The 24,276-nt window shown below is 47.9% G+C and overlaps 1 protein-coding gene and 1 long non-coding RNA gene across 2 annotated transcripts; both read right to left on the bottom strand.

Annotated features, from left to right (window-relative positions):
• Positions 1-3,213: 3,213 nt before the first annotated feature.
• Positions 3,214-8,195, bottom strand: LOC311596043. Its single transcript, XR_014778677.1, has 2 exons — positions 7,903-8,195; positions 3,214-3,521 (listed from the first exon to the last, which is right to left on the bottom strand). It is a non-coding gene; the product is annotated as an uncharacterized lncRNA (long non-coding RNA).
• A 1,660-nt stretch (positions 8,196-9,855) lies between these two features.
• FZD7 (frizzled class receptor 7) lies at positions 9,856-16,797 on the bottom strand. The gene has a single exon (XM_084778916.1). It carries the CDS (start codon positions 16,648-16,650, stop codon positions 14,932-14,934), a length of 1,719 nt encoding a protein of 572 aa, XP_084635042.1. The 5' UTR covers positions 16,651-16,797; the 3' UTR covers positions 9,856-14,931.
• Between the last annotated feature and the right edge of the window lie 7,479 nt (positions 16,798-24,276).

Here is a 24,276-nt window from a genome sequence, read left to right as displayed (position 1 = left end):
TCAGCCTCTTGAGTAGTTGGAATTACAGGCCTGTGCCTCCAGGCTCAACCTCTCTTCTTTGAACAACCTCCACCCTGGAATTCCCTTTTTATTCTCCTCCTCCTCCTCCTCCTCCTCCTCTTCCTCCTCCTCCTCTTCTATATATTTCCTTCCCTTCCCCCTTTTCCTTTCTTTTTCTGAAACATGGTATCACTATACAACACTGTCTGGCCTCAAACTCAGAGAGAACCACTTGCCTCTGCCTTCTGAGTGCCGAGATTAAAGGTGTTTTCTTTTCCTCCATTCAGAAAATGTCTAAAAAACATCTCTAGGTTCAAGAAGGGACCGAGGAAAAGGAGGCTAACTCTATTCTAGGCTTTTTCTGAAGCCTGGTTCTATGTAGAAAGATACATATTTGGGTTGTTGTTGTTTTAATTTTAAAAATCAAATAGCCAGACTTGAAAGACTCTTCCTCCTATGCAATGACTGTCTAGAGGTGGAATTGCTTGAGTCTTCCTATTCAGTGTTATTCAAACCTGATGTTCTGACAGGCAGAAATTATGCTTCTTAGTTTAAAAATAACAAAAGCCCATCTAGGTGGTATTCTGATTGGTTATCAGATATTGGATTCCCCGGACCACCCCCACCCCACCCTACCCCCCACCCCAATAGTCACTGCAGCTGCTTAGACGGAGCTCATCAATGCTGAGAGACAGGGAGCAGTTTTAGTACCTAACAGGGTGGTTTGCTGATGAAGGGACTCACCGATCTAGAGATCACACTTTTCCAAGTTGTAGACCAAAATCCACTTGGAGAGTGGAGCAGTTGTTGTCTTCCTCGGAGAGGAAGAAACGGAATGGAATTTCTTCACCATTTCAGCTAAGTCTTCCAGCAAAAATAGGTTCCACTTTAAGTGAAACAAGAGCCCCACTTCTTTTGAGGGGCCTCTCCAAGTAGATCTGGAATGAAGGACTTGAGGTTTCAGCCTCCTCCCTCCTCCTCCTCCTCCTCCTCCTCCGCCTCTTCCTCCTCTTCCCAGACACTTGTGCAGACAGTGAAATGAAGCTTCCTCATGAATTGAGAGGCGGCTTGCTCTGAGACCTTCGTTCCCATTTTGGGGGGCTCTTAATGCTATCGAGCCATTCGGCTTTTGGCGAATGCTGCAAGAGTGGCTGCTGACTGCGTGCTGTGCTGGACACTGGGGGCGCTGCTGGCCAGCCAGCATCCTATCCATTGGCAGCCAAGGAAAGGCTGCTGCTTACGACTAGCTCGTCCGTTTGGAAGTCTGACCTGCAAATCGGGATGAAAACGGCAACAAGGTACCCTTGCAAGGAATGATCTTCTGCTAACAGCTCCATAGCCTCAGCCATATACTGTGAACAAAGTCTTTTTATTCTGTTCAGGACTTGAATTTCAGTGAGAGGCTAGACTTCCTAAGCAATCCAAAGCGCACTTAGACGCGGATGGACTGAGGCTGGCTGTGAGGGCCACAGCGATGGCCCGCTGGGCAAAGGTATTTGTTGCCAAGTCTGATGCCTAAGTTTGGTCTCCGTATGCTAGAAGGAAGGAACAAATTCCAGCAAGTTGTCCTCCGATCTCTACCCATGGACTGTGGCATGCACACACACACACACACACACACACACACACACACTGCAAATAAATAAAATATAATAACAATCAAAGAATAAATGTGAACCCGTCCCAGCCTTTAATCAGCAGGTCTTACTTGTGTTCAGGAAAAGCTTTAGGATTATTTGCTGGTCTCTGCTATGTCCTTGATAACCGGAATGTCCCTTCTGTTGGAAATCTATTGATCTTGCCGGGAAACCCTGTAAGCCTGCCAAGGCACACATGCAGAGGAGGGGCATGGGCTAGGGATGCAGATGCTCTCCTATCCGGACAGTCGGCCCCACGGAAGGGACAATGTTGGGCAGGCCTGTAGCTCAGTTGTAAGAGCCTCTGCCTAGATGCTGGAGAGATGGCTCAGTGGTTAACAGCATTGTCTGCTCTTCCAGAGGTCCCGAGTTCAATTCCCAGCACCCACATGGTGGCTCACAACCATCTATAATGTGATCTGATGCCCTCTTCTGGCCTGCAAGGTGTACATGTAGATAGAACACTTATATGCAATAAATAATTCTTAAAAAAAAAAAAAAGAGTTGTCTGCCTAGCATGCAGGAAGCCACACCACCATATAATCTGGACATGGGGGTGCATTCCTGTAATCTTGGCACACAGAAGGTAAAGGTGGGATATTCAGGAATTCAAGTTGCTCGGCTACATAGCAATCTGGAGACTAGCCTGGGATACTTGAGACCTTGCCCCTTGACCCAAGAAAAAGAAAAAGATAGAAGAAGAAGAAGAAGAAGAAGAAGAAGAAGAAGAAGAAGAAGAAGAAGAAGAAGAAGAAGAAGAGGAAGAAGAAGAGGAAGAAGAAGCAACACTTGTTTATTTCTCTGAAAATGCTTTGGATTTATTATTGAAAACATGTGTACTTGTGCTTTTATTTTATTTTAGGCAAGGTCTCACTCTGTCACCTTGGCTGGCCCAGAATTTACTATGTAGACTAGAATGGCCTCAAGCTCACTGGGATTAAAGGCAACACACACACACACACACACACACACACACACACACACACACACACACACACACACTTTCTGGAAGAATTTAACTATATACTCCGCAATTGTTTCCCCTCTCGCCCCTAATGTTTATAAAAGAGACCTTCAATGAGACATATACTGAAAAGAGTCCACTCTTGGTCCTTAAGATCCAGCAGAGTGTCCTCTTGCCTCAGTGGTCCTTTCTGTAGCTAGGATAATGCAGGGCAGTTAAGGCAGGAAGCTTGCATGGCTCTCTCTTTAGTGCTTGTCTAGTTTTAATGCTCAGCACACTCCTGAAAGCCTATTAAATGAGAATTATAATAATTTTTTATCTCCTAGTGTATGGGCAAAATGAGTCAATGCAAGTGATTAGCACAAAATGGCCACATTTCAGATCTTTACGGCATCCTAACATCAAGAAGTGAAGGCAGGTCATCTTCATAGGAAGACCTTGTCCGGAAAAAAAAAAAATCCCTGGGAGACAGAGGCAGGGGGATCTCTGTGAGTTCAAGACCAGCCTGGTCTACAAAGCAAGTCCAGGACAGCCAGGGCTACATAGAGAAACCCTGTCACAAAACCAAAAACAAACAAACAAAAAATTAATAATAAAAATCAATCAAGTCACTTATTAAATGATAGCTGTCAATAGTTTAATTGCACTGATAACATTGAAATTATCTGTGACAAGGACAGTGTAAGCATGTTTACAATTCCTGGCATTGGCCTCTAGGAAGGGGATTTCCATGGAGCTGGGCTTGTTTTCTTCATGTTTCCACTCGCTGACTCACCAGTGGGGAGACAGTAGGGGAGACAGCCTGCCCTGGTCAGCGAGAAGCCAGAACTTTCCCACCAAGTCCTTGTCTCACTGTAGCCCACCCTCTCCTTCCGGGCTGGAATGGGTAGGCAAGGAGCCACAGCAGCAGAGGAGGCCTCCTAGGGAATTGCATATACATAATTAAATACATTTAATTAAATATACAAATATTTATATTTGTTTTATTTATATAATTATTTGTAAATTTTACGTATAATGTAAAATATTTTATATAAAAATAAATAAATTTATTTATATATTTAACTATATATGTGGTTAGGATATAAATGTGTACTTTTTAAAAGATTTATTTATTTATTATGTGTACAATGTTTGCCTGCATGTGTGCCTGCACGTCAGAAGAGAGCACTTGATCTCATTATAGATGGTTATGAGCCACCATGTGCTTGCTGGGAATTGAACTCAGGTCCTCTGGAAGAGCAGCCAGTGCTCTTAACCTCTGAGCCATGTCTCCAGCCCCATAAATATATACTTAATTAAGATATAATTATATCATTTGTAGCCGGGCATGGTGGCGCACGCCTTTAATTCCAGCACTGGGGAGGCAGAGGCAGGCAGATCGATGTGAGTTCGAGGCCAGCCTGTTCTATAAAGTGAGTCCAGGACTGCCAAGGCTATACAGAAATACCCTGTCTCGAAAAACAAAACAAAACAAAACAAAAACCCAAACAAACAAACAAACAAAAACCCCAAATAATTAGGGGTACATATTTAGAATGTAGTTAAAAATGATGCTGGTTTAGTAAGGCAAGAGCAGTAGGTTCTTCTCTAAGACACATGACCTCCTCAGCCCTGGGTAGTCAGTTAAGTTTCCAGTACCAGGCATGATTTCCCTCCTGTTGAGTGCTCCTTAAGTCCAATTGGAGAGCTGTTGTCTACTGCCAAGGTGTGTGTGCCACTACTGCACCCCCTTAATGCCGTTGTGCCATGATGGTCACTGTTGTGGTCCATAGCCAGATAGGACGATTGGTTGGTTCCCACCCTTGGCAACTGGCACGCACCTTCCAATACTCATAGAAGAAGCTTTCTGATCGGATCTAGCTCAGATTTTCTGGGTCCTGAATCCTAAGTCTATGGTGTCTTTAGCATCAGGGACCTACTTTTAATCTCTGGAAGCAACTAAGTACAATGGCAACAGCCTATATTGTTTTGGGAGTCTTTCAGACTCCCCTCCCTGGGAACTTGAAAGAGGGGCTTCTCATGCTGGTTGTAGGGGTTTGGTTAGGTGGCGTGTGGCTCTCTGTGTGACATTCCAGGGCTCTTTGACCAGACTTGCGGGACAGTTAGGAGTGCCATTCCTCAGTTGTTGTTGTGACGATGATGATGATGAAAGGTCTTATGTATCCTATGGAGCAGAGGATGACCTTGAAATTCCTTTTTTTAAACCTATGTTTTACAAGATTTATTTATTTATTTTATGCATATTAGTTTTCATATACTCCAAAAGAGGGAATCAGATTCTGTTACACATGGTTGGGAGCCATCATGTCATTGTGAGAAATTGAACTCAGGACTTCTGGACGAGGAGCCAAGTGCTCTTAACCACTGAGACTTCTCTCCAGCGCCCCTCTTTGACCTTGAACTTCTGACCTTCAGGACTCATGCATTCCTTTGGTTTTGGGGACTGTGCCTGGGAGCTCTTATGTGTTAGAGTGCATTTCTAGCCCCATACACCAAGCGAACTCTCACTCCCAGGTCCTGGAGCCTTGATGTTAAAATTCATGTTGGGCAAGCTGGATGAGCCCGCCTGGGTGTGACGGTTCAAGCGTGTCATCCTAGCACTCAGGAGGCAGAGGCAGGCGGACCACATGTTCTAGGCCAGACTGAGCTCACAGCCAGATTCTCTCAAAATGCCAAAAAGGGGGGGGGGGGGGGAAGCATTTAAACAGTATTTATGAGCCTTCTGCCTCTTTCTAAGAAAAAAACCAAATACTCTTTGGGAACTAGCGCTGCAAATCCGCTCCCCAGTTCTGCCCTGCCAAGATGTAAATTATTTTCCTCCCTTTGGAATGGCTCTGGATTAAATTAAAGAGGAATAATAATAGAGAGTGGAAGACATTAAAAACTCAGTAAATATTTGTGGCATGGTGATTAGGGGCAGCAACCAGAGCCCGGGTGGCCACTCTCAGGCTCACCTTGCAGGGCTGGGTCCTCCCCCCCCCCCCCCGAACCCCCCACGCCAGTGGGGGATGATTACACCTCCCTCCTAGGGCTGTTACAATGTGCAAGTGATGTCACTGTGTATTTGTCATAAAGATGTTGATATTTACAGAGTACTTATTAGGTACCAAAAACTGTGGTTGGGGTTTTTAGGTAAGTTGTCTTGCCCATTCTACCATATTGCACGCAGGGCTGTGTGAGGCTGGGCATACAGTTGGTGCTCAGGAAGTGTTAACCTCGATAAAGATAATAATCATTATTATCAAGGACACACAAGGAGCCGGCCTGTACTGCCCGTGACAACCCGCCAATACCATCCCATTACGGTCCCTTTCACAAAGCCAGTGCAAAGCCACAACCACTCTCTGGCCTCCCCCCCCCCCCCCCCCAGTTTGCTCTCTCTGCTTTGGTCATGCCACAAATTTAAGTCCTTTCGCTCTAGAGGAAAGAGAAGCAGATTCAGTTTTAGGGCGATCTGGGTGGATCCTTCTCTGCGGCTTGGCTTGGCATTACTTGGGGCACTGAATAAACTGCTTTTAGCCTCACGGCTGTGGTTTCCCCGTCTTTGGAAAGCATTCAGGATACCCGTATTGATTTGTTAGCGTTTTAAGTCCACAGGGAGAGGAAGATGCTTTGAAAATACAGAACACTGTTTTCCATTCACTCCCTGCCTGAGCGAGCAGGGTGCTGTTCTTTGTAGGATGCTGTCCTGGCTGATGCTGGCCAAATCTTACTAGTCACTATGCTGAACACAGGGCTCTCCTGGCCCCCAGCACCGAAATGGTTCCCTAGAAAATGTCCTCTGGGCCTTCAGGGGGAAAAAAAATCGTGGTTTTTAGCTGAAGTTTCTCTCTACATCTGCTGTAAAAAGCTAGTCAGGGACTAGCTGCCACTTGCTTTCCTTCCAGACCTGGAACCGAGAACTATATGCTATGTGCACACCCCTTCCCAGCTATAGGCACCGTCCCCCAATGTGAGAAGTACAGTTGGTGCTAGGTTATGGGGCATATGCCTCCCCTCTTGCCACCGTGTTTTCTACTCCCTGTCCTTTTGCTTCAAGTGGCCTACTTGGTCAAGCTGGAAGTTTGGGGCTTAAATCCCCCATGAGTGGATAGCACTGGATCACTTGGACAGCTGGCCTATTTATTCAAGGATATGTAGTACGCATCTCCTCACCCCTCCTCTCTTTGTTTTTGCTTTAAAAAAAAAAAAAAGGTTTTTCAAGGCAGGGTTTCTCTATGTAGACCAAACTGGCCTTGAACTCACAGCCTACCTCAGCATTCCTAATGCTGTGACTAAAGGCATATGCAACCATGCCCTGCTGTCTCCTCTTCTTCTTGTTCTTCTTCTTCTTGTTCTTCTTCTTCTTGTTCTTGTTCTTGTTCTTCTTCTTCTTCTTCTTCTTCTTCTTCTTCTTCTTCTTCTTCTTCTTCTTCTTCCCCCTCCTTCCTTCCTTACTTTTTTTCTTTGTTTTTCAAGACAGGGTCTCTCTGTGTAGCCTTGGCTGTCCTGGATTTGATTTGTAGACCAGGCTGGCTTCAAATGCAGAGATCTGCCTACCTCTGCCTCCCAAGTGCTGGGATTAAAAGCGTGCGCCGCCACCACCGCCGCCTGGCTGTCTCTGCTTCTTACACTCCCTTTCTTGCTCCGGACAGGCTTATCTCTGAAGACTTCTTGAACTCTTAGCTGAACCCGACCCAGATCTGAGCAGGACGAAGAGCTTCACAAGGCCATTGGAGGCAGCTCACCAGCCAAATCGGCAGAACAGAGCCCCGGAGAGCATCCTTACAGCTAAGTGGCCCCTCGGTTTAAGCACACTCGAACCCCTCATGATAGCTTCAAGTTTATCTTGTCAGTTAGGCAGCTTTTGAAAGCGGCTTTAGGAAGCTAGAGAAACATTTAATTCTTGCCTAGGTCAGAAGCAAAAATGTCTGTCCCTATCATTTCAAACCTTTGAGTGTAGATTTGGTTGTAAAATACCAAGTAGCGAAAATTCCAAGAAACTGGTTAAGCCTGGCTGTGATACGGGTGCATGCTTGGAGAGGAGACAAGAGGATGTGCAATAAAACTTTTGTTTCTCTGTTTCTGAGAATCTCACTGTATAGCAGCCAGGCCTGTCTCAAAGGCATGGTCCTCTTACCTCAGCCTTTCCAGTGCTGGGATTACAGTCGTTTGATATCCGCCACATCCTACCCTTGTGGGTTATCCAGAGTGAGATGTAACAGTCTGCTTCAGAGCCATGCTGTGTCTCCCCCCGCCCCCCACTCCCACCCCCTCCATATCTAAAGCGGCTTCTGTAGACACAGAGCACATACTCACATGGTTGGTTGAAGGGCAGACCTACAGGAGGTTTATGAAAACTGTGGGTGTGCCACAAACGGATGTGCCCGTTTGGTGTACCGCACAGTGGTGATTGTGTTTGCCACCCCTGGGAGGCTGGAGGAAGGTTTTCACTTCAGAGGCCATCTTCTTAGATGAGGCGAGCAAGCCCACAGAGGAGAAGAAAGCGATTTTAAGTACACACGAGCATGCGGCATAATCTGGATTCTTGGGAACAAATCCTTGCTGGACTTCTCTCTGTGATCGGCTGGGCTGCCCTGTATAGCACCTTGCCGGAGGCTAGGCTGCAGAACACAGACAGCATACCATAGCCAGTGTGAGAACACCACTCGCTCCCCTTGTACCTCAATCTCTATACCTCACTGATTTTTTAAAAATTACTTTTTGTAATGAACTCGGCGGCAAAACCATCACACAGCTAGATTAAGGCAGTCATCCAAATAAACACTTGCTCAGTCCCGACCTTTATATATTTCAAAGACGGTCTCTACAGTGAATAGCTGTTCACCAACTCTTTCAGCTCATCTCTCAGTTGGTAATGCTTTCCGTATCAGGGTTGAAAGACTTGTAAGCATTAAGTCAAATACTGAACCTTTAGAATAACAGGTCAAATGTCATTCGAGTCCCCTCCTGATGTTTGCCAGTTCTGTCCAGCATTGGAGCTTTTAGTTTGCTCATTCTTCCTTGGAGGGCGTGGTCCCTCTGAACTGGGTCTAGACTTACTTCAGGAGAGCTCTGTCTGTCTCCCTGTCACCTGTTCTCCCTCTGGTACCTTTGACCTGGCTGCTGTGCACTGCGTTTTGAAATAGAACATATAGCTGGACACAGCAGTGCATGCTTTAAATCTCAGCACTCAGAGAGGCAGATGTGGGCGAATTACTGAGAGTTCAAGACCAGCTCGGTGTACAAAGCAAGTCCAGGACACCCAAGGCTACACAGAGAAACCCTGTCTTGGAAAAAACAAGAAACAAAAAACAAAACAAACAAACCAACCAACAACAACCAAAAAAAACCAACCCCCCTCAAAAATATAATAAACTACTATTGTCAAAATTGCTTCCTCTCCACTACTATAATAGTAAGAAAATTCCAACAATGAATATATATGTACATACATATACACATCTATCATCTATCTACCTACTTATCAATTATCTATCTATCTATCTCCCCAAAGAGGGGGCTAGGGAGATAGTTTGCTTGCCCCACAACTACAAGGATCTGGGTTAGGATCTCCACACACGTTCCCAACACATGTAAAAGTATGTGTGTGTTTGAGTGCTTGCATGTGTGTGATAATGTAACAGTAGGACTTAGGGGACAGAGACAAGAGGATGGGTGGGGCTTGCTGCCCAGCTGTTCTAACCAAACTGATGAGCTCCTAGTCTGCTGAGAGACTTGTCTCAACAAATAAGGTGGAGAAAAAGAGGAAGACAGCCAACATCAACCTCTGGCCTCCACTTCACACACGTGTGCACCTGTGGACACACACCTGTGGACACACCCATACTCACATACGTAGTTCACACACCCACATATCCCCCCACATGCATACAAAAGATAACAAAAGAGAAGAAGAAATATAATATGTTTATCAAAGAGCTGGCATTGTGGTGGTAACCCTTTTAACTTGGTTCAATTTCCTGGGCTGGGCGTGGTGGCGCACACCTTTAATCTCAACACTTGGGAGGCGGAGGCAGTCGGATTGCTGTGAGTTCGAGGCCAGCCTGGTCTACAAAGTGAGTTCAGGACAGTCAAGGCTACACAGAGAAACCCTGTCTGGAAACAACAACAACAAAACAACAAAAAACCAATTTCCTATGAAGTGTGAGGAATACAGGTTTAGATGCTTTTTTTTTTTTAATGACTTATTAAGAAGAGCTTAGGAATGAGTTTTTTTTTTAAATCAGTTTAATTTGCTGAGGAGGGGTAACAAAAAACAAACAAAGAAGCAACAGGAGATACATAGAGTTTCTATTGTTGTGATAAAACACCAGGACCAAAAGCATCTTCAGGAGGAAAGAGGTTATTCCATTTTACAGATTGTCCTTCATCATCCAGCCAAGTTAGAGCAGGAAAAGCAAGGCAGGAATCTAGAGGCAGGAACGGATGCAGAGGCACGGAAGAGTGCGATTTACTGCCTTTCTCCTCCTGGCTTGCTCAGCCTGCTTGCTCTCCTGTCCAGGACCACCCACTCAGGGATGGCACACCAGCCATGGGCCCACCAACATCGATCATTAATCAAGAAACCGCCCCTCCAGGTTTGCCCACAGGCTAATCTGGTGGGGGCATTTCCTTAACTGAGGTTCCGTCCTTCTAAATGACTCTAGCCTGTGTCAAGCTGCCATAAAAGCTAGGCAGTGTAACATGGACGAACTGTTTATTTAAGTGTACACTGGAGTGTTTTCACTCTCTTCTAGGATTTCCTGGAGTCCTGTAGACTGTTATTCACCATTCACATATACATATACAAAAATATACCATCTATAAATAGCCACCTGCCTTTTCAGTGAAATTAAAGATGGGAGAGTGAGAAGAGATTTTTCTGAGTGTAATTACAGGGCTCAAACCTACAGCTGTCATGTTACTATAGCCCTACCAAGAGAATGTCCCGTATCACTATTTTATGCTAAGTACATTAAAAAACTTAAGAGCAAGATGTGAGCAGGACACTGTTTTTCCTTGCCAAGAGTTCTCACATACCCAGTTACCAAGATTAGGTGTTACGCTGCATTTGCATGTTTTGTTTTATAAAATGCAGAAAAATTTTCAGTGTTTTTGTTCCTTATCTGGGGATTAACACCAAACTCCTGCTAGTGTTTTTCTTAAACTCGATTTCTGCTCTCTCGCACACGCTCTCCTTCACTTCGTTTCTGCTAAAATGCAACTTCTGAAGGAAACCCATGGGCTTGTTAAAAATGTGTAGGTAAGGGCTGACCTCACAGGGCATCCTCATGTGGAAGGAACGATAGTGGGGGGTAGGGTTTTTTTTTGTTTTGTTTTGTTTTTTGTTTTTTGTTTCTAACAAGAGCAGGTACCAATTTCTTCACATGCTGTTTTTGTTCCCTCATTAGAGACCAAGCCTCTTCCATCATTGGGAGCCCTGAAAGACGGGCAGGGGTATTTTCTTAGGAGCAGCCACAGGATTCCCTTAGAAAGGTCTAAATGCCTTCCTTGGTTGTTTACAATAAAGAAGAAAGAAAGAAGGAAAGAAAGAAAAGAGGAGGAAGAAGGAGGAGGAAAACAACAAGCTCTTTCCAGCTACTCTGAAAGCAAACATTTTTAACAGGCAGTATTCCCTGTTAAGAGAGGCATGGGTCACCTAAAATTTGTCACTTAATGACTGAAAACTGGATAAGCCTTAAGAGATGCAAATTTACTAAATTTTCTCTCTAAGCTGCGCAATTCTTTACGGGTTAGAATGACCTCACACCCATAGTGATGTTCAGAACCCAGGAGACATATTTAAAAAAACAAAAACAAAAAAACCAAACAACGCTGCTTTGCAGCAGTGTCTAGCTAGCCTCCCTCCTCCTGGAGAGAGCTGTCTGTCATTGGTTGTCATTCTTTCCGTTTGTAAAACACGCCCGCCCTGTGTGAGCCTGTTAATTAGAACAAAAACACAACTGTTTCTGTTACACTTTGGAACTATAGAAACTTCCAACCGGTTGTGGGGTGGGAGAAACATCAGCACTCCGCCTGCTCTGGGCATAACCAGGGTATTGGCACCCGAATTAAACAAGAGACAAATGAAAACATTATCAAAGCTTAGGACTGGGAGTATGAGAGTGCCTTGACCATTTCCCTGAGGGGCGAGCGACCCACTTGCGTCTGATTCCAAAGTTAGCCTCTGCAAGAGCAAGTAAGAGCTGAGTGGCTCCTGAGGCCACCTCAGGGTCAGGCTTGGAGTCGATTCCTACAGAGCTGCTGAGTCATGGCCTCCGAGAGCAGCTCAGCCTCGGATTTGGTTCACCTGGAGGGTACAGGGGAGCTTCCAGCTGCGGGTTCTAAAATGGTGACCCCTGCTCTACAAACACTCCCTGCCACCCGAATACAAAGCACTTAAATATTAACAATTTGGATGAGATGCATTAGGGACACACACACACACACACACACACACACACACACACACACACACACACACACTTCCCAAGGGGGAGGGTCAATAAAAAAGTAAAAATTCCAAAAATATCTTGTAGACCCTTTCACACATAGGCTTAGACTTCTAAGGTTAGTAAACTACAGATCAGAGAGACATGGATTCTGAACCTCTCACTTAAAAAGGCTCAGTGCAGTGGTTCTCACCCTTTCTAATGCTGAGGCGGTTCCCCAACCATAAAATTATTTCCTTGCTACTTTGTAACCGTAATTTCGCTACTGTTATGAATCATAAGTATCTACTAGGCAGGATATTTGATAGGAGACCCCCAAAGGGGTCTGACACTGCTGAGAATCGCTAGCTTAGAGGGAGATGAGGCAGGCAGGGAGGTAGGAAAGAGAAAACAAAAGTAAGAGCAAAGGCAAAAGCAGTCAAAGGCTTCATGACCCCCTCTAAGCCACCAGCCTCTTCTATGGGACACACACCCAGTCACACCAGCTAAACCTTCTTTCCACAATAAGGTTTTTTTTTTTTTTTGGTTTACTATCTCAGGAAGAGTAAACAAACATTCACTTTTGTATTTTTTTTAAAAAAAATTTATTTGTGATCTGTACACGTGATAAAGTGGGGCTTCATTGTAGATCTTTAAAGGCAAAACAAAACAAAAATCCAAAGTAAAAATGTATAAATACAATATATATTTTCTTACAAAAATGGGAGATTTACAAAATATACATACTGCACTGTCTCTATTTTACAAATTTCACATGCACTTGAGAGATAAAACACAAAGGATGCCAAACCTGTGTAGTGGCAGTTTAAAAAAAAAAATCTGACAAGTGAGATCGCTTTGAAAGTTTAGAAATACAAGAGCACTGTAATGTAGAAGCAGGACCATTCAACTGAACGCGGCGTATATAGAGTAATTTGTGCTCCTGACAGTGCCCCCTGATTGGCATTTAAAAACTGCTCTGAGAAACAGCATTGCAAGATTGGGGGACAGTCAGTGTCAAAGGTGGAGTAAAGGTTAACTCCCATGATGCTCTCTGCCTTACACCATCGTGCCAAAGAACCAGAGTTCTATTGCAGGAGAAAAAAAAAAGTATACGATTTAAGATTAATAAATTTAAGTCTTCCAGCACATTTCAAAGAACTCCAGAATCACTTTGAAGTTTACCTTCCTTTAATGACTTTCTTTAAACCTGGTTCAAATTCCCCTCTTCCTTCACCAGCACTCTGCACATCAACTCTTCATGCAACCTGTGTGTCTTATACATGGATTTATGGAACTAAAGGAAAAAGTGGGCACATGTTTTTAAGCCTTTACATTAATTTTTTTCTTTTATTTTGACTCTGTGAGCACTATGTCTCTTCTTTTATCTTGAGGGATACAAATGGGACAGGGGGGCCAGGCGTGGTGGTCCCTGCCGTGCCTTTAATCCAAGCACTTGAGAGGCAGAAGCAGGCGGATCTATTAGAGGCCAGCCTGGTCTACAGAGCCAGTTTTAGGACAGTCGGGGAGACACAGGGAAACCCTATCTGAAAAACAAAACAAAACAAAAAAAACCAAATTTGGCAGAAGTGGGGGGTGAGGGGAAGCGGAGAATTGGGTTTGGGGTGTGTATGCAGAACGGAGATTTCATTAAGCAGTTTAACAGAGCCTGTTAGATCACGTGTTCTCAATTAAGTCTGTTTAAAACAAATAACAAAACTCCTTGCATTTCCTTTATCCAAGTCAGAACCTTTGGCTGAATGGGTAGGAGAGCAGCACGCAGCCCTTCACTTTTCCTTAAAAAGGAATGTTTATCTCAACCAAATTAACAAGCAAAGGGGAAACCTCAGCTTTCTGCTGCTTTGCCTATAAAAGCTGCTGTCTTCACAGTTAAGCCTTTCCTCAGGGAGACACTTTTGTTCCCCCCTTTGTCTCTTACAACAAAGACAAGGGGGAAAATGCATTCCTGTTTTTGAAAAGCAACAAGTCATCACTTCTTTTCGGGGGTATGAAACCAAATAAAACATTCTTTTTCTCTCTGCCTCCTGCCTTCCCTAGAAAATGAAAAAGGAGCAGACCTAGCTACTACTTCTTTCCTAGGCCTCCTCTCAAAAACAAAACAAAAAACCAAACAACAACAACAACAAAAAACCCAAAACCCAAAACCAAAAAACCGGTACCTTCTGCGCCTTAGGGTTCTAGCAGGCAGGCCTCCCCAGCCGTCCAAATGCTTATTTAACTAGACTTGAAAGGAGGAGGAGGGAGGAAAAACAGGCAGGAGGGGGGAGGGGAGGGAGGACTGTACTGTCTGACCCTGGAAATTAACCCATCTGGGCTCCAGTTTGGCCCCAGTGAAAAGAGATTATGGTTTGACCACCGCATGACAAGGACACCGCAGGAGGTCCCCCATCTTTGCAACAAAGCCCAGGCTGCAGACAGAGCGGTATCAGGCCCCTCCCCCCAGGCCTCACTGGAGTGAGGACAGCCACTTGCCTTACAGCGGGGGGGGGGGGGGGGGGAAGGGGGAGGGGACGGGGGGGGGGGACGGGACGGGACGGGACTGGACTCACAGCCCTGGCTCAGCTTTGGGGCCTGGAGGAACTCACCAGTCTCTGCCGATCTCGACCTTTCCCTTAGGCCCTAGCCGGCCCGTATCTTTCACAGTTAGCATCCTCCTCCAAGTCTTAAGCCAGAAGTCTTTTTTATCCACTGCCTTTTCACTCAGGCCTCCTCTCAAAACCACCTCTCACCCCAAATCTCTTCTCACCTCCAAACAACTTCTCACTTCCAGATTAAAGCTCAGTTGGGGGGGGGTGTAGCTTACAGAAACAAACCCCCACTCAGCAGTTCGTTCCCTACCCTGCCTCTCCTACAAACCGGTAGAAGTTGCAAAGGTAGGGTAAAGGACCAGGGCTCATACCGCAGTCTCCCCCTTGCTGCTGTGGCTGAGTCTGTGGTAGAAGCGACGCCATGACTGCAGGGTCTTGCCCGACCAGATCCAGAAGCCGGTAGTGATGCCTACGATCATGGTCATCAGGTACTTGATCATAAAAACTGTGAAGTCGGGGCTCATGGGCGGGAAGTGGCCCGGGGGGCATGGCACTGCATAGCTCTTGCAGGTCTGCAGGAGCCAGGTGCGCTCCCAATGCTCGCGGAAGGCCTGCTCGTAAAAGTAGCAGGCCAAGACGATGGTGGCCGGCACCGTGTAGAGCACGCTGAAGACGCCGATGCGCACCATGAGCTTCTCCAGCTTCTCGGTCTTGGTGCCGTCGTGCTTCATGATGGTGCGGATGCGGAAGAGAGACACGAAGCCGGCCAGCAGGAAGGATGTACCGATGAAGAGGTAGACGAACAAGGGCGCCAGCACGAAGCCCCGCAGCGCATCCACGCTAGACAGGCCCACGTAGCACACTCCACTGAGTAGGTCACCGTCCACCTGGCCCATGGCCAAGATGGTGATTGTCTTGACCGCCGGCACAGCCCACGCGGCCAGATGAAAGTATTGCGAGTTGGCCTCGATGGCCTCATGGCCCCACTTCATGCCAGCTGCCAGGAACCACGTGAGGGACAGGATGACCCACCAGATGGAGCTGGCCATGCCGAAGAAGTAAAGCACCATGAAGAGGATGGTGCAGCCCTCCTTCTTGGTGCCCTGCGCCACCGTGCGGTAGCCATCGTCCGAGAAGCGCTCCACGCACACTGCCCGGTCCTCTAGCAGAAAGCCCGCCACGTGCGCCACTGCCACCATGAAGTAGCAGCCCGACAGGAAGATGATGGGGCGTTCGGGGTAGCTGAAGCGCCTCATGTCCACTAGGTAGGTGAGCACCGTGAAGAGCGTCGAGGCGCAGCACAGCACCGACCACACACCCACCCAGAGGCGGGCGAAACGCCTCTCCTCTTCTTTAAAGTACATGAGGCCATTAGCACGGCCTGGCTCACACGGGGCACCGCAGTCGCGTTCACCTAGGAAGCGGTAGCCCAGGTAGGGGGGCACTTTGAGCTGGCGCGGGCACGAGAAGGGGAAAGACCAGCGGCCTCTGCCATCTGAGGGGGACATCGCAGTGAAAGGCGGGTCTGGCAGGTAGGGAGCGGTAGGGTAGGCGGTGGGACTGCCGCCCGCGCCCCCGGAGCCGTCGGACGTGTTCTGCCCCACGCAAATCTCTCCGGCACCGTGCACTGGGAAGTTCTCACAGCGCAGCCGCTCAGGCCACTGGAAGCCGAACTTGTTCATGAGCGCCTCACAGCCCTGGCGGGCGCGCTCGCACAAGGAGCGGCACGGAGGAATGGCTTGGTCGAGCACGGTGCATACGGGTGCGTACATGGAGCACAAGAAGAAGCGCAGCTCGGGAGAACACTGCACCTTCACCAGCGGGTAGAACTGGTGCACCTCGAGGCCCGCGTCCTCTTGGTTCGTGTGGCCCAGCAGGTTGGGCAGGATGGTCTGGTTGTAGGCGATATCCGTGCACAACGGGATGGAGATGGGTTGGCAGAAGCCGTGGTCCGGTACCGAGATGCCTTTCTCGCCGTGGTACGGCTGAGCCCGGGTGCCCGTGGGCAGCGCGCCCAGAAGCGCCAGCACCAGGGCGCAAAGGCCCAGGGGCGAGTGCGACGCCGCCGAGCCGGGGCCCCGCATCGCCGGCGGCGAGTGCAGCGGCGTTCTCAGCTGGAGGAAAAAGACCAGGCGCTGGGGAGCGGCTTGGATGCAGGGAGGCGCCGCCGCGCCCGGCGCATGAGAGTCCTCCCGGCGCCGAGGCCGGGCCGTGGGCGGTGCGGAGCCGAGGGTGCTAGGGTGCCTGCACGGCGGGGGCGAGGCCGCCAGCCGAGGGGGCGCCTCCGCCGCCTCCGCGTGGCACTCACGCGGCCGCCGGGGGATCAAACTCCTGGGCCTGGGCTGGGGGATCGGGGAGGGGGGGGGGTGTCGCCTTACCCTCCCCGGCGAGACGTAACGGTGCGGCTTTCTCTGCGGCGACGGGCAACAAGCGTCTCCGGTTACCCTTCAAAGTTTGCCCAAGTCTCTCGAGCCCCGGGCGCACGGCGATGCGCACGTCCCCCACACCTAGTCGGGCCTCCGCCAGGCCAGCGCCCCGCGTCCCTGCCTGGTCGCTCGGGCCGCCGCCTCGATGGTGCTCCTCCGCCTTCTCGCTTCCAGGCCCCTCGGGCCGCCGCTGCCGCCTCTTCAGATCCTGGAGCCTCCTTCAGCCCGGGGAAGGTCAGCCCCAAGTTTCAGGCAAACGGCTCCTTCTTGCTTTGAGTCGGATCGGTGCTCAGGAGCTAAGAGCTGGGAGACTTCTTTTTGGAAAGCTAGTTGCGCGGAATCCGAAGCACCGAGGCCCTGCACCCGCGGCCTGCCTGCACCCGCCTCTCCTGCCCCGCGTAGTCCCAGCCCGCGAGTCCCCGCGTCCTCCGCCGCCCGCCAGGGAAGGAGCGCCGAGTAACGCCTGGGAGCTGCGCTGGTGGCTAGAAGAAGCGTCGGGCTTGCAGGGCTCTGGGCCGCCCCGCCCCCTCCCCTCCCCCCATTCACAAACCACTCCGGGGGCGGGCCCCGAGCCCTCTGGAAATCCAATAGCGCGCTTTGTTTTCTCTGTGGACGCCTTTCGATTGGGTGGAAGTCGGAAGGGGCGGCCAAGAAGAACGAGGAAGGCGGGGCCTGAGGTGCTCTGGGCGGATTCCTGAGGGGAGGGGCGGGGGACTGGGAGAAAAAAAGTTAGGAAAAACTTTTACCCAGAATTTGCTCGGGGGAGAAAAACGCATCAGAAAGGGAACTTGCTTGAAAGATTGGTTCCTCTTCCGGGTACCCTAAAATACACATTCCTGAGCAGAAGGGGGGCATTGACCGAAGGCTTTGGCGAGGAGCTGAGAATAGCGCAGCGCTTGGGCGGAGAGACGTGACCGGGAGTCACGTTAGCCCGGCCTGGCTGGCTGGCTTGGGCGGGAGGCTTTTGGTTAGCATCGGTATGGGGGGGGGGGGTGGTGAACGACAACTGAGGATCGCTTTTTTCTTCTAGTACTCCAACCGACCACGTGAAGCCACAATCCCCTCTCCCTCCCCCAGCTACAATAAGGGGTCCCGCCTGGAAGGAGAAATCCGAGTCGGCCGAGGGGCGGACTTGTGGCGGGAGGAAGTGCAGACCCTCGGAGGAGAGGGCCCAGAGTTGGGGGTGCGCGGCACTCAGTCAGCCAGCCACCCCGCCCGTGCACACTGTTGAGAGCCTAGGGAGCCCGAGAGGCTCTGGGTTTTTTTCTTTCTTTTCTTTCTTTCTTTCTTTCTTTCTTTCTTTCTTTCTTTCTTTCTTTCTTTCTTTCTTTCTTTCTTTCTTTCTTTCTTTTTGAGCTCTAAGGCAGCTCGGGGTGGGGGTGAGGGTGTTAGGAGGGGGGTGATGCTTATGAAAGTAATTTGAGACCGAGGGCCTCGGAACTCTGTACGACTTTCTGAGAGCCTTCGGTTGCCCTGTTTTCTCTTCGTTCGGCAGTGTGTGGCCTTCGGGGACCCCATCTTCGTTGCAGAAGCAACCATTTGATCTTTCCATTTGGAATCTACATAGAAAAGTTTTAACGCGCCTTGGAAACCAAGGCATTTGCTAATTAAAGGGCTTTGGAGACACAAAGAGGGGTTATTTTCCTTCTGGGGTAGAGTTTTCTGATTGGCAAGCGTTCTTTTGTTCACGGTCAAATCTTAACCCTGCTCCAGGCACTAGGCGCTTGTGCGAGTTGTCTGATTGCCCCGAACGGGTCGGAAGTTACAAAGGGGACCTCTGCCCTTTTCACTGGGGCCAGCAAGGAATATTATGAATATTATGAATTCCCGTGCAAGGAAGTGACAAGTTGAGTCGTTGAATCTGCTCCCGTCTCTGCAGTCTTACTATTTAAATAAACGTTATTCCTGGCTGAGTCCCTTTGCCTGTCTCAATTGGGTTCTGGGGCTTGAGAGATTTTTGATCTGGTCGACCGTTGAATGCTGACAGAAGTAACTCTCTCCAGTACACGGTTTCTCCGTCTAGGAAAAAGCTGATTCTGAAATCTAAGACAATTAATTGGGTTCCCTTTTCTAGCAGACTTGGGCTTCTTCTAATTTTCTTTTTATTTACTTTATCTCAGAGGTTTGCTGTGCTCTTTTCTTCCACTTTAGAGTTCTTTGTCTTTTGTGCTCGTGTTAATGGGTCTAAAGAGCTGAACCCCTTGGATCGGAGCAGAGTGTCAGACAGTTGACACCCTCCATCCGGCCTGCAGTAGGAATCACCATTTTCCTTCTAAGCATCAGTTTACCCTTCACACCCGTCCCCCCCCCTTCCGTCCCGCTCCTCCCCCTCCCTTTAGAGTATCTACACCAAAGCAATAAAGATTATTAATAGGCAACATTTTCCTTTATAACAATGTTCTTTCTTTAAGACCTCATCTGCTTTCTAAAATATTAATCCTATTGCCTGCCAGTGTGCTGTGTTGGTATTTGTTGGAAGACGTTTTAAGGCATTGGCTGTTTTGCTTTGTCATTGAAAGTGTGGGTGATGAGGGCTTAGACTTCTTCTACCCATGGAGTTCAGGGTGTCCTCCTTTTTTAAATCAAATTTTCATGCTTATTCATCAGGCCTCTGATCTAACTTATCTCTGGTTATTGAGGGAAAAATAACAAGCACTGTCATCATATAAAATGAAAACTGACAGAACACTGCCTCAAATGCAACAAAAACCAGTTAGTTGATGAACTGCTCATCCTTGTAGTCCCAGCTAGCTCTGATGTTAGGCAATAGGAAGAAATGAAATATTTTTAAAGCAATCTATGCATAAGGCACTGGAAATCCATCATACATGGGAATGCCACTGTCTCAGCACTTATCCTAGGCAGATAAGTGCAAAAGAAGTAGAGAAAGAAAGGTATATTTTAGGAGTTGGGGTGGGGTGACTGTTCTTAAAAATGACTTAAAACAAGAACAGCAGCACTCAGTTTGGGCATGGGGAATGTAGCTCAGTATGGAGCAATTGCCTAGAGTGTGAGAGGCCCTAGATTCCAACACACACACACACACACACACACACACACACACACACACCACCACCACCACCACCACCAGTACCACCACCCCAAGCAAATGAACAAACAAAAATCTCAATCCAAAATTACTTCAAGAAAATAAAAATGTATTGTTTGTACCAGGTGTGGTGGCACATACCTTTAATCTCAGTGCTTGGATCTCCATGAGTTCAAGGCCAGCCTGGTTTACATAGTGAGATTCTGATTCAAACAAAACACTCTCTGTCTCTGTCTGTCTGTCTGTCTGTCTGTCTGTCTCTCTCTGTGGGGGGGGGCAAGAGGGGGAGAGAAACTGTGAGACAGTTGCTATAACTTTCTATGCTTGCCTGATGTCAAATGCTATGATTAAGCAAACAAACAAAACCAAAACTGAAAAAAGGTTCCTTTCGCTGTGAAATGCTATGGTGTTAAGGAGCCAGAAGAGGTGAGTTCACAGTGTGAGGCCAGGTCTGTTTGGGCTCTCTGGCAAGTGTGGCGGTGCTGGTTTGCATTCTCTCTGGGATTAGTTTCCTTTCCAAGCAATACCTTCCACACCCAGCTCCCAAAGCCTCTTACTGGTATCTTCTTTGGAAAGCAAGGGATGGAAAATTTTGTAACTGTCTGCTGCAAACCTTCCAATTGTCCCTGCCCTTTAAAATAACAAAGGCCTTTGTTTCTTCACGTCATAGCCATATTGGCCCCAAAGAAAATGGTGGTAGTCACTAGCTTCATTTTTTTTTTTCAAGTACTACTTATTTTGGCTGGGTCCCAGGTTTATCTGGCTGAATTACATATTCTGATGTCAGGGTGGATTTGAAATAGCCACGTGGTGCCACAGCCCCGTAACTGTAGTGAAACTCTGGCTATAAGCATTAGCCATGGAAGACAAGAAAGGGCATCTTGGAACACACACTTTTCTTCTGGCCTCTCTTTTGCCAGGCAATCTTGACATTATCGCACTGACAATTTGAGCTACTTAATTGCCAGGTTCCTGTCAGTTTGTGTTCATCTTAGTTTAGGGTGTTGGCTTGTTCTCCGTCCAAACATTTTTTTTTTTAATCTTTAAAATATTTTCAAATGTTACAGAAGTTAGAGATGCCCATGTCCAGATGGAAGACGAGGAAGTCTGTGCCGTAACGGTGCTCGTGTTTGGTCCGTGAGCAGAAATGGTTTACATTGCAGATTCCATTGCTGAAATCTGTTGGAACGACATTTTCTTTATTGGTCAAGAGTTTTATGAGTCAGTTATGTTGTATAACAAAAAGTCCCTCAATTTAGCAGCTTAGAAAGAAGAAATATTTGATATCAGTTTTAAAGTGAGGAACGTGGATGAACATGGCTGGACTTTCTATCTGCTTGTTGCAAGCAGGGTTAGTCACGGCTTCACTGAAGGACACGCTTTCTTCTTCCTTCCTTTTTTTTTTTTAAGTTTTTTTTTTTTTAAAGACAGGGTTTCTCTGTCTTTGGCTGTCCTAAAACTTACTGAGTAGACCAGGCTGGCCTCCAATTCAGAGCTCTGCCTGCCTCTGCCTCCCAAGTGCCCCACTTTCAACCTTGATTAGCATCTGGCCAGGCTTCCGCTTCTTACTGGCTGGTGGCCAAAGCCATCAATTTCTTGTCCTTCATACCTCCTCTGAGGACACTCAAAGCTTCCTTCAGGGTAAAGGCTCAGAAGGAAAGAGAGCTGTGAGTGTGGGAGTGAGAGCAAGAACGCCTCGGACTCTGACACGCAAAAGGGAAGACCCAGTCTGGCCTGAAGTGATAACCTGTGATGTGTGCCATATTGTGTCCATCAGAGAGAAGTCTCGAGGCTACCCTCACTTAAGAGGCAACAAGGAGCCAGAGGTGGCGCATGCCTGTAACCCCAGCGCTCAGGAGGCAGAGGCAGGTGGATCTCTGTGAGTTTGAGGCCAGCCTGGTCTACAAAGTAAGTGCAGGCTACACAGAGAAACCTTGTCTTGAAAAACAAAACAAAAACAAACAAACAAACAAGGCAACAAAGATTGCAGCAAGGTGTGGAGGCTCAGGAGTGCTTGGCCAGCAATGCTTGCTTTTTGGCCAGAGTGTTGTGTAGCCAAGGCCACAGAGAGAAGCAGCTCTTGGGCTTCTGGCCTTGCAGTCTAAGAATGGCACTGGTGTTGACTGGCTACAGTGCCACTGACATCTGTTACCGTCAGGTACAAAACCCTGACTCTGGAGGACTTTTTTCAAACACACATCTTTGGACAAAGGGAAAAAGAATGTTGAGAAAGTTGCTTCATGGAAAACCATCAGCAACTCTGGGAAACCCCTCTGGGTGCAGAGAGTAAGGAAGGTACTCCAGGGACCGAATCTGCAGAGCGGTTTTTGAATACAGTCTGAAGGAGACACTGGCTGTCTGGGTTATCAGGGCACAGGCCACCTGTGTCTCAGTGCCACTCTCTGGTGCTAAGGTGTGGGAAGAGTGCAGAGGTGGCCAGTGCAGGCTGGTTTGCTTCTGGTTTTCACTACTGACTTCCTGCCCTGCCTCTGCCGAGTCACATAGCTTCTCCCTAGTAGCCGTGGTGGAAACCCCCCAGAGAATCTTCCAGAAGACTGAAGATGGGAGAACGATGGCGCTCACACCTAGATGGCCATCAGATCATCTGAAGAATAAGGAAGAAAGGGGGATGGAGGGAGAGAATGGAAGAAGGGAAGGGGAGGGGAGAGAAAGGGGAGGGGAGGGGCTTAAGAAGCTTAGCCCATGGAAGACGTGTTGGGTCAGAATCTCTGGCATAGGGTTTGGGATTTTTATTTTATATTTTTACTTTTTTAAGAGCTCACCAGGTGATTCTTTTGAGTTTGTCAGACTTGGGGACTTCTATCCCAAAGCAGTGCATGTGTCACTGGTACCACACAGAATGTCCTCAGTCTCACAGAGTCCTCACTCAGCCTGATTTCATTTTGAAATGAAGACTGGAAACATGAGATCTGTAAGGGAGTAGTGTGTGTGTGTGTGTGTGTGTGTGTGTGTGTGTGTGTGTGTGAGAGAGAGAGAGAGTGCGTGTGTGTGTGTGTGTGTGTGTGTGTGTGTGTGTGTGTGTGAGAGAGAGAGAGAGAGAGAGAGAGAGAGAGAGTCAGACAGACAGACAGACAACAGAGGCATAGACAGAGACAGAGAGATACAGACAGAGACAGAGAGATAGAGAGTGACACAGAGACAGAGAGATATGGACAGAGCCACACAGAGAGAGACAGAGAGATATAGAAAGAGGGAGGTGAAGGTAGGGACAGAGAGGGTTGGACACTGTCTGTATGATGTGATGCTAGCTCGCTTCTGGGATCTTATCTCCAAGGCTCAAGTTCACTGCTGCTATTCTGAAGCGTAGCAGCTGCTACTCCCACAGTTCACTTCCTTGGACTGACATTGCCATCCGTGGACCACATGAACCCTGACCTCGTAGACTGAGTCATGAATAGATATGTGACCCAGCCAGGAGGTTGTCTGTCATGAGACCACTGTCCAACAGGTGTGTGTGTGTGTGTGTGTGTGTGTGTGTGTGTGTGTGTGTGTGCGCGCGCGCGCGCGTGTGCTGGGTACCTAATTAGATCCTTTGTTTGGGGGAGGCCTGGGAACATGAAAGGCAAATATCAAGAAGCAGCAGACACTGGGAGGAGGTGACGGCTGCTCAGACAACGGGGCAGGTAGAGAGCAATGAAACAGTAGCAGCGGGAGCAATAGGAGGAAAGCCAGGAAGGCAAAGTGGAAAAATAGGGAAGAAAGAAAAGATTGAGAGGCAGGTAAAGAAGGGACTAGATCCACCTGTTTTAAGAAGAGGAGACCAGGGGCTGCAGAGATATATGGATGGTTAAGGGCATTAGCTAGTTTTTTTTTCCCCCTCCAGAGGACCTGGGTTCAAGTCCTAGTGCCCATACCCTTGCTTATAACTGTGTATTAACTCTAACTACAGGAATCTGGGAATCAAATGCCTTTTTTCGACCCCCACCTCCACCAGATACCAGACATACATGGAGACAAAACACCCAAACATATAAAATAAAAATAAAATAATAAAGAATTAAAGCAGAAGAAGAAGAGGAGGAGAAGGAAGAGCAGCAGCAGCAGCAGCAGCAGCAGCAGCAGCAGGAGACCAAAGGCCCAAGGCAAGAAGATGCATCTTGGCTCTTTTTCTGCTCTCAAAATCCTACCATGCCCTAATGAAACCACTTGACCACTTATCTTTTACTAAGCAACTAGAGAAAACCCAACCAACCACATGCTAGGGCCTGGAATAT

The sequence above is a fragment of the Acomys minous genome (genome assembly GCF_964271855.1).
Source record: "Acomys minous genome assembly, chromosome: 4".
In the NCBI taxonomy this organism is placed as follows: Eukaryota; Metazoa; Chordata; class Mammalia; order Rodentia; family Muridae; genus Acomys; species Acomys minous.
Note: the sequence above shows the minus strand (reverse complement) of the source record. Positions and strands in the feature narration are given on the sequence as shown.